Raw genomic sequence first — 15165 nt, 5'->3', positions numbered from 1 at the left:
TTTCTATTTAAGATTAATAAGGGTGGGCATGGTGGTTCATGCCTGTAATCCCAGCACTTTGGGAGGCCAAGGCGGGCAGATCACCTGAGGTCAGGAATTCAATACTGGCCTGGCCAACGTGGTGAAACCCCATCTCTACTAAAAGTACAAAAATTAGCCAGCCGTGGTGGCACATACCTGTAGTCCCAGCCACTCGGAAGGCTGAGGCAGGACAATCACTGGAATCCAGGAGGTGGAGTGCAGAGAGCCGAGATTGTGCCACTGCATTCCAGCCTGGGCAACGGAGCAAAACTCCATCTCCAAAAAAATAAATAAAAATTAATGAAAGTAAAGGGAAAGATAAGTTATATATATTACTTTAGAGAGTCAATTAACAAATGTCGTTTGTTTAAGTAGTGTTCATTTAAAATATGAGTGCCTGTTTAATATGCTTAGCACTATGCTGACTAATAAATCACATAACCACTGTGCTGTTTTTAACTGCATGTTTTAAGAATTTGCAGACAGATTATAATATAAACCTTTGACATTTTCAATCCAAAAATCATCATCTAAATGAGGGAAATAACATGTCTGTAGATTGAATGATGTTTGGCCTCTCTTTGTTAATATAATCTGTGAAAAGTTAACAATACCTAAATATGATCATCTCTGTCTCAAATTTGTATACTGTGATTCTGTCTTGATGATAGAGCTTATGAATGTGTGCTTTTTCTAATAGAAAATTCGAGAACTGGAAAATTCGCTACATGAAGCTAAAGAAAGTGCTATGCATAAGGAAAGCAAGATTATAAAGATGCAGAAAGAACTTGAGGTGACTAATGACATAATAGCAAAACTTCAAGCCAAAGTTAATGAATCAAATAAATGCCTTGAAACAACAAAAGAGACAATTCAAGTACTTCAGGTAACTTAAACATAAAAATAAAAGTTGTTTGTTTAGCATATTGAATTCAGCAGCTCTCTTGGTGCTCTGTTCTTCCCTCTCACGACAACTTCCTATTACCTATGTGTGTCTGAAGTTCAGTACTCATGCAGAAGCAACTTAACTTATAAGTGAAATGTAGGAGCGTATTGTCATGTAAAATGTTATTTTTATTATGTTGGAAAAATAATTTTTAAAAGACATACATGTTTATAGTTTAAAGTGTATATTTTTTTCATTTTTCAAAAAAATTGCGTATCAAAATATATAATACTGTTAGATGAGTATATTTTTAAATTCTTTCTACTTACTGCTCCTGTTACTGAGTCCCACCTGATGTCCCATGGACTGAATCTGACCTGTTTTGGGGGGAAAAACCATAATTTAAATGTTTTTCAACTTGAATGTCATTAGACAAATCACACACTCATTAATCACTACTCCCTTTTGTTTTAGTTCCAGCCACTTCTCACATTTCTTCTACTCGAGTCTGATCCGAATTGGCATATTTAAATTTGCTGTTCTGCTCCAGTGTCTTTTCACTCCAGTTAAAATTAGGAACACGTCAAGAATGCCTGCTTTATTCATATTTAACATTGTTCTAAAAATTCTGGTCTATTCAGTAAGACATGAGTAGAGAGGCAAAAAAAAAAAGTTTTTTTGACAATTATCGTTACAGCTGGAAACTAAAAAATTCAACTATAAAGTTTTAGAATGTTGTAATTTTTTAATATTACAAATAATTGATCACAATTTTTCTTCATTCAACAAATATTTGCTGAGCACCAGCTATGTGTTACTCACTGTTCTAGAGGCCAGTGAAAAAACAAAGCCCATGCCAGCAAAGAACTTACATTCTAGTTGAAGGAGACAAAATATTAACTTAAAATGTAAAATATAGAAGGTATATTTTTATATATGTTATATATATTAAGAGGTATATTATATCTCAAGTGGTAAAAAGTGAAATGGAAAAAAATTAAGCCAGACAAGGCTTAATTTTTTTCCATTTCACTTTGTACATGGTTCTGGGTGAAGGTGGACATGTGTGGGAAGAGAGATGATTGTATATAGGGGAGTCGAGGAATGTCACACCAGTAAGATGATCTGAAGGAAGTGATAGGGCAAACTGTGTGGCCAGGGAGAAATGTTCCAGGCAAAGGAAATAGCAAACTGAAAACAACAAGCAAGGTAGTGCATCCAGAGCAGAATGAGCAAGAGGATAGAGGTAGAAAATAAGGTGAGAAGTAGCCGAGGACCAGATCATAAAGGCCCTGTAAGCTATTTTCAGAACTCTCATTTCTATTCTGGGAGAGATGGAAACAAAGGCTTCTCAATGGGAAAAGGATAGTCTGATTAACTAATGATGCTAGACAACTAAATATCCATCCACAAGCAAAAGAAAAAGACAAAGAACTTATACTTTTCACAAAAATAAACTCAAAATAGATCATAGACATAAATGTAAAATGCAAAACTAGAAAACTCAAAGAAGATGACATAGCAGTTCTAAGTGACCTTGGGTTTGGCGACTTTTTTAGCTATAATACAAGAGGTACAATCCATAAAGAAAAAACTGGTAAGTTGGATTTTATTGAGACAAACTTCTGCTTTGCAAAAGATGCTGTCCGGAGAATAAAGAGAAGCCACAGACTGGCAGAAACTATATACAAAAGATGAATCTGGTGAAGGATTGTTATACAAAATAGACAGACAACTCTTAAAACCAACGATAAGAAACAACCAGTCAATCTTAAAATTGGCATAAGACCCAGATGACAAATAACCATAGGAAAAGATGCTTCATATCATATGTCATTAGAGAATCACAAATTAAAATAATAGACAATTACAAACCTACCAGAATAGCCAAAATCCAAAACACCGAGAACACCAAATGCTGGTGTATGGAGCAAAAGGAATTCTTACTAATTGCTGGTGGACACGCAAAATGCTACAGCCACTGTGGAAGATGGTTGGACAGTTTCTTACAAAACTAAGCATACTTGTATGATTGAGCAGTTGTATTCCTTGGTATTTACTCAGATGAGCTGAGAATGTATGTACACACAAAAGGCTGCATGTGTATGTTAATAGCAGCTGTGTTCATAATTGCTAAGACTTAGACACACCCAAGCTGTCTTTCAGTGGGTAAATGGATAAATTGGTACATTCATACAATGGAATAGTTTTCAACAATTAAATGAGAGGGCCGGGTGCAGTGACTCATGCCTGTAATCCCAGCACTTTGGGAGGCCAAGGCGGGCGGATCACCTGAGATCAGGATTTCAAGACCAGCCTCCCCGACATGGCAAACCCTGTCTCTACTAAAAATACAAAAAAGTAGCCAGGCATGGTGGTGAGTGCCTGTAATCCCACCTACTCAGGGGGCTGAGGCAGGAGAATCGCTTGAACCCAGGAGGTGAAGGTTGCAGTGAGCCGAGATCACACCACTGCACCCCAGCCTAGGCGACAAGAGCGAAACTTTGTCTTAAAAAAAAAAAAAGAAAGAAAGGAATGAGAGGACCTTAGTACACATTGCTTAGTGGAAGAAGCCAATCTGAAAAGGCTACATACTGTATGATTTCAAGTATATGACATTTTTAGAAAGGCAAAACTAAGAGACAGTAAAAAAAAATAAACAGTTGCCGGGGATAATGCAGAAGAGAGGGATGAATAGGCAGAGCACAGGGTTTTTTAGGACAGTGAAACTATTCTGTATGATACTGTAATGATGGACATGTGCCATTTTACATTTGTCAAAACCCACTGAATGTACAATACAAATAAACTGTCATGGAAATTATAGATCTTAATAATGTGTCAATATTCATCACTTATAACAAATGTACCATACTAATACATGATGTTAATATGGGGGAAAAGGAATAGGGGACACTGGGTATGTAGAAACTCCCAGTATTTTCCATTCCATTTTTCTGGAAACTAAAACTGCTGCTATAAAATACAGTGTTTTGTATCACTGGATGGAACTATGTTTCAGTACAAAATATACCTAGTAATGCTCTGTTTTGTGACCTGAATTTAGTTCTAGTTTGATGTTTACATCACTGCTCCAACATCTTTTTGTTTCATTTTCTGATTTACCTTTTTCCACCCTTCTCATTATTTCCAACTTTTTTCATTTTGTAGGTATTTTCAGTTGGAAAAAAATATATTTATTTTAAGAAATAAAAATCATGTTTCTTTTTTTTTTTTTTTTGAGATGGAGTCTTGCTCTGTCGCCCAGGCTGGAGTGCAGTGGCCGGATCACAGCTCACTGCAAGCTCCGCCTCCCGGGTTTACGCCATTCTCCTGCCTCAGCCTCCCAAGTAGCTGGGACTACAGGTGCCCGGCACCTCGCCCGGCTAGTTTTTTGTATTTTTTAGTAGAGACGGGGTTTCACCGTGTTAGCCAGGATGGTCTCGATCTCCTGACCTCATGATCCGCCCCTCTCGGCCTCCCCAAGTGCTGGGATTACAGGCTTGAGCCACCGCGCCCGGCCAAAAATCATGTTTCTAATTGCGAAAATCGTGTTTCTAATTGCATATTAGCTTCGAATAGACTTCATATCAATATCTAGTTATTCGGTTAAAATTGATGCTTTTTCATATATTTGGAATTGTTTGCTATTTTTATATGTCCTTAATTAGAGCAAAGACAGCTAACCATTCTTTAAAATTGGAGAAATTGAAGCTCCTCTAATAATTATTTTTATTTTCTCTAAAAAAAAAAAATTAGGACAAAGTTGCTTTAGGAGCTAAGCCATATAAAGAAGAAATTGAAGATCTCAAAACGAAGCTTGTGAAAATAGACCTAGAGAAAATGAAAAATGCCAAAGAATTTGAAAAGGAGTACGTATTTGTCTTAATTTAATGTTATTTTAGTAGATTTTCTTCCTAAACTACATATACTTTTCATTAGTTAAATTTTTAAAATAAAATTTATGAAAACATTGTTACTGCTCTTCTTTAAAAAGTATAAACATCCATAGATTTTAAATATACTGATCTCATTACATATGCAAAATTTTTAAAACTAAGCACAATTCTGATCAATTAACACACTATGTCTTTGAACACTTCTTAGTCATACATAATATAAACAATTTTAAGTGGCTTTTTTATGCCTGAAAGTGAACATTAAGAGTTTGTGTGTGTGTGTGTGTATGTGTGTGTGTGTATGTGTGTGTGTGTAGCAGTTTTACTAAGGTTTCTGTTGTTTCTCTTAATTTCATTTGTTGGTCTTACTGTGTTTTTGTGTTAAGATTATATTTCCTTTTAGTTTATAGTTCCCTGGGGCCCAAGAGCATATCCTCTTTTTACTGATTTATTTATAGGTAGCATTATACATAACAGCATGCCTAAATTCTTTGTGGTATAGCATAATGAAAAGAACATTAAACAGAGAGTCAAGGAAACTGAATTAGAAGTACGTTCTCAATCCCAGCACTTTGGGAGGCCAAGGCAGGCGGATCACAAGGTCAGGAGATCCAGACCATCCTGGCTAACACAGTGAAACCCCGGCTCTACTAAAAATACAAAAAAAATTAACCGGGCTTGGTGCCAGGCACCTGTAGTCCCAGCTACTTGGGAGACTGAGGCAGGAGAATGGCGTGAACCCGGGAGGCGGAGCTTGCAGTGAGCCGGTATCACACCACTGCACTCCAGCCTGGGCGACAGAGTGAGACTCCATCTCAAAAAAGAAATGAAATACGTTCTCACTTACTAATGCATCACCTTATACTGTTTATTCTCTCTGGCCCTCGCATTCATAATCAGTAAAGAAAGTTTTATATTAGAGGATTTAAGATGCTTCCTGGCTTTTAACACTTTTCATTCTTCCTAAGGATCTTGAATAAATATTTAATGATCTCTTATTTTGCCCAGGGAGTAACTCTCAGAATTTTCATGCTCTCTAAGCAGCCTATTGGTTTTAGTGAAACATAAATCTATTAGATTCTCAATTATAAAAACAAATTTACTTGTAGAATAGGGTCAGCAGGGCCGGGTGCAGTGGCTCACGCCTGTAGTCCCAGTACTTTGGGAGGCCAAGGCAGGCAGATCACCTGAGGTCAGGAGTTTGAGACCAGCCTGGCCAACATGGTGAAACCCTGTCTCTACTAAAAATACAAAAATTAGTCGGGCATGGTGGCAGGTGCCTGTAATCCCAGCTACTCGGCAGGCTGAGGCAGGAGAATTGCTTGAACTCGGGAGGCAGAGGTTGCAGTGAGCTGAGATCACGCCATTGCACTCCAGCCTGGGGAACAAGAGCGAGACTTCATCTCAAAAAAAAAAAAAAAAAATAGGGTCAGCAGATACAGATACATTCATAGTCATTAAGAAAGGCAGAAAGTCATAATTTATCGTTGCTGATTAATGCCTAAACTAGCAACTCTCATAAAATGTCTCTTTCTACCAGAGAACAGTGATCAGAATTTGACCTTTGTAGCATCTTAGACCAGAGCTGCAGTCAGGGTTTGCTTTCCTGACCATATAGCAATAAAGCTGCACTTTCTCTTTCATGCTCCTTATACCTTCAAGATATTTCTAGGACCCCATGGTAAAAAAAAATTAGGTAGTTATAATTTTGTTCAATATCCAATGAATTAGGCCTCCAGAAGCTTCAGAAGAACTGGGGTTTCTCAATATAAGAAAACCAGACTGTCCCTGCACCCAAGCAGAATGCTTCTAGTTTGATGGCATTAATGCCATAAGGCACATGGCACCAGAGAGTTACCATGAGGGCTTATCTACTGCAACTTATGGGCATTATGTCAGTGTGATGTATTAGAAAATCCTTCACAGTACCTCTGTTTATTCTCCTGTAAAAAATTAGTTGCTGAACTTTTTACATCTTTTTATTGTTTTTGTTAGAATCAGTGCTACAAAAGCCACTGTAGAATATCAAAAGGAAGTTATAAGGCTATTGAGAGAAAATCTCAGAAGAAGTCAACAGGCCCAAGATACCTCAAGTAAGTAGAAAATGCAGATATTTTCAGATCCTTTAAATTTTACTTCTCAACACACAACAGACTTTGAAGACTAATATTATGTAGTATGTGACAGTCGAGAATAAACAGAAGTTGACCACCAATGTATTTTTAAATGAATTTATTGGAACCGTATTTCCAGATATCTTGTGACATCTTAGTTTGTTGTAATCTTAGATGCTTATCCATTATAGATTCTTGAAAAATAAGAACTCTGCTTTTGTATTGTCAAATCTTTACCTATTAGTGAAGATACCTTCAGGCAATAAAGGAATGACTTATACTATATCAATGTAGAATTATGCTTCCCAATAAAATGAAACACGTCTTCATAGATTTTAATTGTATACGTTTCATAAGTTATAATTGGTGTGCAGTAAAAATAAATACTATTCTGTTTGTTCTTGAAACTAAAAATACCAAGTTAATATTTACTTGCAAAGGTCTTTGAAATTTATCTGAGATATGCTTTTTAGATCTGTTGGTCAAATTTCTCAATATATATGCATTCCTCAAACTACCTTTTTTCATATTCTGTCTGTCCTGTTTGAAAACAAAGAATGCTTGAACAGTACTTGAGATAGCTGTGCAGTAGAACAAGTACTGAACTAAGTCAGGTGCAGATCTCAATGGCTATGTGAAATCATGGGGTTAGCATCTGATCTTCTAACTTATAGGCATATATATATATGCTTATATACATACTTATAAGTATATATACATATATATACATATATAAGAAGTATATATACTTATACTATATATTTACAAGTATATGTGAGTATATATACTTATATGTATATGTGAGTGTATATATATACTTAAACGTATATGTGAGTATACTTATATACTCATATACTTTTTTTATTTGGTTGTCTTTTTATTATTGAGTAGTAAGAATTCTTTACGTATTTTGGATGCAGGTCACATACAAGATATATGATGTGACAATATTTTATCTCATTTCTGTGGTTGTCTTTTCACTTTCTTTTTTTGTTATACTTTATGTTCTAGGGTACATGGGCACAATATGCAGGTTACATATGTATACGTGTGCCATGTTGGTGTGCTGCACCCATTAACTCATCATTTACATTAGGTATATCTCCTAATGCCTCCTTATATATACTTTTTTACAGGAGAAAAAAACAGAATAAACAGAACTGCTGTGAAGCATTTTCTAATATATACTTATATATATGTACACTTATATATACTCATAAGTATATATATACACATATATACATATATATACACCTATATATACTTATAAGCATATATATACACTTACATATACTTAAGTATATATACACACTTATATATACCTATAAGTACATAAGTGTATATATGTATATATACTTATACATAAGTATAAGTATACTTATAAGTATATATAGTATATATGTATAACTACATGTATATGTAAGTATATGTATGCATAAGTATATATACTTATACATACATATATAAGTGTATACATATTTGTGCATGCACATGTGTATGTAAGTGTATATACTTATATACACTTATATATAAGCATATATAATACAAGCAGATATCTTGTTTTGCTTAGTTTTTGGAATTTTCAATGTGCAATATATATTACTTGTATATAATACATATTTACAGAATATATAGAATTCCATATATTACATGTTACAGGATACATATAAGTGTATATACATATATATACGCACGCGCACACATATATAGTTAAACGCACACATATATGGACATGGTATATGCACATATTTTTGGCAGGTGGTAACACTTCAGTCATTATGGGGAAAGTAATTTTTAGAGTTCATGTAATAAGTGTCTTTTTTTAAAAAGCATATATACATATACACTTATTTATATACATGCGCGCACACACACACACACATACATAAAGATCAAACCAAAAGTTGTGGGTAAAAGCACATTGAAAATTTCAAATACTAAGCAAAACAAGATATCTGCTCGTTTTGCTTGTATTATTGTTATCATTTCCAAAAAAAAAAAAAAATGGTGCTAAACGTGTTAAGGTGTTGTCTAGTACCTATTGTAGCTTAAATTTCCCTAGTATCTGTTACAGGATAACCACAGCGCCTACCAAGAAACTTAAAGAGGTAAAAACAGAAGTGAGGATTCTTTGTTTCAGAAGGTTGAGGATAATTATTCTTGATTTGTAGATGACTTTCAGGTACATAATGTAGATGAATTCAAAATAAAATAGACGTCAAGAATTGCCCTGCACACACACACTATCCGTCTTTTGTGAATTCCCAGTGACCTAGTGGATTAATCCACTTCATAACTATCTCACATTTTTATGCAACTTTGCCTACAATTTACAAAACAGACTCTTTACACACATAGTGTAGAATATTTAATATGTGCTTCAATATTATCCTAACATATATTTAGTTAATAATATGTATTGAATATATATAATGCACTGAATGACAGGGTGGCCCTCTCACCCTACCTCACCTCCCCGCCACACATGCACTGTGTTGTAACAAGCCCTCCAGGGGAAAACTGATGTAGAAAATATAGATCAACAAAGGACAGCTGTAAGTGGAGAGGATTGCTATTGCTGCAGTCCGGGTGAAAGATCTTGGTGATCGGGATATGTTAGTGAAATTGGTGGAGGGGGATTCTAGAGGCATAGAATTGATGGTTGGTCAGATAAACAGGGAGTACAGTAGAAGGCTGAAGTCAAGGGTGACTTCCAGGGAAACAAGACTTGAGGTGTTTTGGTCTCTATAATGGCTTATTGTACTTAATAGTATTTCCTTTATTTTGAACTTTGGAGACAATTAAAATTATCACCTATTTGTGTATTTTCCTCCCACAGTGATATCAGAACATACTGATTCTCAGCCTTCAAATAAACCCTTAACTTGTGGAGGTGGCAGCGGCATTGTACAAAACACAAAAGCTCTTATTTTGAAAAGTGAACATATAAGGCTAGAAAAGGAAATTTCTAAGTTAAAGCAGCAAAATGAACAGCTAATAAAGCAAAAGAATGACTTGTTAAGGTAAGATCTGCTTACATGATACAGATAGTATGCTTATGGCTATTACATATATGTAGGGACATGGTATATGCACATATTTTTTGCAGGTGGTAACACTTCAGTCATTATGGGGAAAGTAATTTTTAGAGCTCATGTAATAAGTGTCTTTTTTTAAAAAATGAGAATATGGGTACACTATTCCAGTGTTTGCTGTCTATCAACTGACAATTCCTAACCAAGCCAAGAAACAGGGAAGAAACAAAGACCTTTGAGGGGGCAGCTGAAATACACCACAAGTCCATATACCCAAGCCAGTGAGGCTTTACTTAGGAACTCCTTACGTCCATTATTGTAGGGTTTTTACTTTATAAACAGATCTAACAAATTATTTGGCTTCTAGCACAGTGGAAGATTAGAATCTTTTCCCCAAGCACTCTACTGTGATACAGTAGGGAAAAAAAGGGTTAAATAATTTTACGAATGACTCTTTGCCATGAAAGCTATTAAAAAAGAAACAGAAACAAAAAGGAGATTATAAAAGGGTTATATTATGAAAGAGAAATCCAACATTATCTAGGTGTTAGGGGTAGAGGGTTGGTTGATCAAGAAGCCAACAAACAGGCATACCTCGTTTTATTGCACTAATCTTTCTACTATATACACTGGGAACCCAAAAGATTTCTGCAATTTGCTTTATTACAGTGATCTGTAACCAAACCTGCAATATCTCCAAGGTATGCCTATATCAGAATACATATGAAAAATGAATAGGAATTAGGCTAGATGAGAGAAGAAGGGTAAGTTTTCCAGGCCAGGGGACAACATGTTCATGGTCTTTGAGTGAAGAAGAATAACTAATTGGTGGGACTGAAAGACATCCAGTGTGGCCAGGGTATAGAGAATGAGACAGAATAAAGTGCAAGACAAGGTGCCAGAGGTAAATGGATTCAGATTACATGGACCCTTATAGTTCATTTTGAAGAATATGGAGTGGTATCCTAAATGTAATGGCAGGATTACCTGCACCGGAGGGTTTTAAGCTAGTGGCCTGATGAAATCTTATAGCATCTTTGGCTGCTAGAGCATTATGGAGGGACCCAATCTTAGAATGTGTTTATGGTAATTCAGGCAAAACATAATTTTAGTATGGACTAGCTTGGCTCCAATAGGGATAAAAACAAGGAAGTGAATTTGATAGATAGGATGAGATTGTATCAAGAGACTTGGATGACTGTTAAAATGAAAGAGAGTGAGGTCTCTAGGACTGCTTCCCAGGTTTCTCTCTGGAGGAACAGGATAAATGCTGGTGGCATCTCCTGTAAGAAGCAGCACTGTAACTAGAAGAGCACAGTGTAATCTTTCTTTTACAGTAAGAAAGGTACATCAAAGATTCATCTATCCAGGAGACTAATTTATCAAATTATTGTGGCAAAGCATCAATAGATAAGCCACTCTGGATTATATCATTGATTTATTTGAAAACCTAATGTACTTAGAACTTTGTTTTCAAGACTCCATGATCATGGAAACTTACTACATTATTCAATTGATATAGATCCATTTTGTTTTCTGAACTTTGGAAATAGTCAAAACAGGAAGCATGAGGTTGAAATTAAAATGTAAATGTGATAAAATGTTATATTTTATGTTATATATATTTCATCACAATTTAATTTTTAAATATAAATGTGAATACATCTTAAGAATCAAGAAGTCTTACAGTGTCTCTTTTTTTCCCCCACATTTAAGCAATAATCAGCATCTTTCCAATGAGGTCAAAACTTGGAAGGAAAGAACACTTAAAAGAGAGGCTTACAAACAAGTAACTTGTGAGAATTCTCCGAAGTCTCCTAAAGTGACTGGAACAGCTTCTAAAAAGAAACAAATTACACCCTCTCAATGCAAGGAACGGAATTTACATGATCCTACGCCAAAAGAATCACCAAAATCTTGGTTTTTTGATAGCCGATCAAAGTCTTTACCATCACCTCATCCAGTTCGCTATTTTGATAACTCAAATTTAGGTCTTTGTCCAGGTAAGTAAATATACTGGTTACTTTAAAATCAGAAGGTAACAGTTGGAACTTATTAGTCGATTAGTGATTTAGTCAAGTAAGCTACAATGTCAGGCTTCATTTGCTGACTCTGTGTAAGAAAGTTGGTTTCTCCAAGGCATAGCAATGAAGTGCAATTCACTTTTACCCCAAGTGAAGTCTTCAGTCTACCCTTTAAGCCCTTAGTTTTGTCCAAAGAGAGACAAGCAACTTTCTCAAGGACATGAAGATACTACCCTAAAAAGCAACTTTTACTGAAAAGTCTTATCAATTCAATAGACCAGAATATCCAATAGCATTATATTTACTTTACCCAAGCCAGATAATAGACGAATCATTTACTTATTCATTTATTCAATCAGCAAAATTGTTTTGAGCCCCTTCTATGTGTTAAGGATTAGATCCTGATGGCACATTGATAAGCAAAACCAGACGTGGTCCCTGCCTTCATAGAGCTTAATTCTGATGGAAGATACAGACAGTAATCAAGTGGTTTAAAAAAAAAAAAAAAAAATGAAATTCAAGCAGTGCAACTACAAAAGACTATGAGGAATATAATAAGTATTTGAGGAATATTGAGGAAGGAAACTGAGATCAGATATAAAAGGTTAACATGAGTTATCTTAACAAAGAGCAGAGGGAAAAGCATCTCAGGCAGATGGAACAGCAACAGCATTAGGGTAGGTGGGAGCATGACCAGGGGAGAGTTGAAAGAAATATGGTGTGGTCAGAGCACGGTGAGTACAAGCTTGTGTAGGTGAAGTCAGTGAGGCCAAAGAGAGAATTAAGAGCCAGAAATGCTGGACTTTTGTAAATTATATAAAGGAATTTTTTCATTTATTGTGTAGAGGAAGACTTTGAAAGATCTTAAGCAATGGCAGGAGAATGTGAGTCACACATTTTGAAAACATCACCTCATCTCTAAGGTGACCACCAAATAGTAGGAGCAGGAGTTTGACAGTTGTCTAAACAAGACATGATGGTAGTGTGGACTTGGAGTAGAGATGGAGAGAAGTAGACCGACAGGAGAGATTTTGGAGTAAAACCAGCAACACCAGGCACCTGATTGAACAAAGGAGTGGGGAAGTATCAAGGATTACCCCAGCTCTGCATGGAGGTTGTCCACAGAAGGGGGAGGACTTGCAGGAGAAACTGTAACATGGCATTTCTTGTAGTCTTTCTCACCACGTAGCATCTATTGTGCATAGCCCTTTGTGACAGTGTATCTGCCTACCCTACCAGAGGTACCCTGTTATGCAACTGTAGAAATCTAAAGCAATAAAATTGTACACTAAGAAAGGCAGTTGCCAACTCATTTAAAACCTTTAGCAATATTTGCCAGAGTTTATAAACCTCTACTTTGTGATTAAGAAAAAATCTATCCGTTCTCATCAACTATATCAAAATTAGATCAAGTTGACAGTCTAAAAGTGTTCTTAGGGAGATAGGTAGGTACAGAAACATTTGGAACAAGAAAAGTTTGAAATATTCTCTTCATGAAATAGTATTTAACAAACATTTAAGGACCTTCTATTAGCTAGCTAACACTTGCATGAAACTGTCTCGCTATGTTGCCCAGGCTGGCCTTGAACTCCTAGGTTCAAGTCCTAAGCATCAAGGACTACAGGTGCATGCTACCGCACCCAGCTGTAATCACCTTTTGGTTTTGTCTGCTGGTGCCAGAGGTATATGCATAATGTGAATTCATCAAACTGCAAATAAAAATGTTTGAGTCCTTTTTTAATATATGGATCTCTCTGGTACTGTTTTTAGATAAATAAAAGAGTAGCCTAGAAGAATACATAAATCAAAAACTGACCAATTCAGAATTAAATGAGATAGTCCCAGCTTGAATTAATACCAGTCTTTTAAAAAGCAAATGTGAGTTTTTACTTTCAATTATAAAAGGTAATCTAAATTACCTTAACAAACTAAGGTAATTGCTAAGACCAGTTATACTAGATTTACTTTTATAAATATAATAATTGTAAAATAAATATTATTTATAAGCAAATAGATGCAGCTAAAGTCCTTTTTAAAGGCTCACAGAAAGCTTTCCAAAGATAACTAAATATTCTCTAAAATACTATTTAGCACACCATTTATTTTGAGAAACAGGATGAAAGAAAACTCAATCAGTCCATGTTTGATTCACTTTGAATTTCAAGTTGAAGAATTCCAAATAAAACTTTATTCTCAGTTTGGCTACGGTTTGTCTAATAGTTCATTTTAGGACAAAATGGGGAGTGCACTTCTCCAACTCTAAGGTGAAATACACGATCTTCATGACCAAACATGATGAACCATGTTGCCCTTTTTCATTCTTCACATCTCTCCTGCCTTAACGTCCTTTCCACTTCCAGCTGTGCTTGGTTCTTGTGTAAATTTTTGTAATAGGATTAATGTTTCCATTTTCTTTCTCAGAGGTACAAAATGCAGGAGCAGAGAGCGTGGATTCTCAGCCAGGTCCTTGGCATGCCTCCTCAGGAAAAGATGTGCCTGAGTGCAAAACTCAGTAGACTCCTCTTCGTCACTTCTCTGGAGGTCCAGCATTCCTTGTTTGGAAATGACTTTGTTTATGTGTCTGTCCCTGGTAATGATGTCGTAGTGCAGCTTAATTTCAATTCAGTCTTTACTTTGCCACTAGAGTTGAAAGATAAGGGAACAGGAAATGAATGTATTGTGGTAATTTAGAATGGTGATAGCAATACCTTCTTCTTGCATATGGTAATACTTTTAAAAGTTGAATTGTTTTATTTATTTGTATATTTTGTAAAGAATAAAGTTATTGAAAGAAATGTAAAGTTATCTACATGACTTAGCATATTCCAAAGCATAATACATACATTAATATAAAACATCATTTTATTAACAAAATTGTAAACATTTTTAATACCTTACACATTCAATAAATGTTTAGTAGTTCTGAATCACCACTTTTCTATGTAATGTTAATGGTTTCTTGGTGAGGTAATCTCTCTTGTTGACTCAATATTTTGCTATGAAAATACACACAAGCTTTCTGGATTTAAATTCTTAAAGGATAGCAGAGGCTATGTCCTCTTAACTTCCCAGTTCTAATATTCCTTTTGCTGTAATAACCACAGAAGTTCTTTCTCACATTCCTGGTAACCTACCTATCCCAATCCCTATACAAACTCTCTAAATTGGTTGGTTTATTATTAGATT

At 35.4% G+C, this 15165-nt stretch overlaps 1 protein-coding gene across 2 annotated transcripts in view; it reads left to right on the top strand.

Annotated features, from left to right (window-relative positions):
- CENPE (centromere protein E) overlaps positions 1 to 14912 on the top strand; it is a 92363-nt gene extending 77451 nt beyond the window's left edge. For both annotated transcript variants that reach the window (XM_010363334.2, XM_030924315.1), the window contains 6 exons: positions 722 to 907; positions 4667 to 4779; positions 6802 to 6899; positions 9760 to 9943; positions 11672 to 11958; positions 14401 to 14912. In XM_010363334.2, coding sequence (XP_010361636.1) covers positions 722 to 907; positions 4667 to 4779; positions 6802 to 6899; positions 9760 to 9943; positions 11672 to 11958; positions 14401 to 14495 — 963 coding nt within the window. In that variant the 3' untranslated portion in view covers positions 14496 to 14912. The remainder of the gene's footprint in view (positions 1 to 721; positions 908 to 4666; positions 4780 to 6801; positions 6900 to 9759; positions 9944 to 11671; positions 11959 to 14400) is intronic.
- Positions 14913 to 15165: the final 253 nt, after the last annotated feature.

The sequence above is a fragment of the Rhinopithecus roxellana genome, chromosome 2, assembly GCF_007565055.1.
Source record: "Rhinopithecus roxellana isolate Shanxi Qingling chromosome 2, ASM756505v1, whole genome shotgun sequence".
In the NCBI taxonomy this organism is placed as follows: Eukaryota; Metazoa; Chordata; class Mammalia; order Primates; family Cercopithecidae; genus Rhinopithecus; species Rhinopithecus roxellana.
The sequence above is the reverse complement of the archived record's forward strand: the minus strand, read 5'-3'. Positions and strand labels throughout refer to the sequence as shown.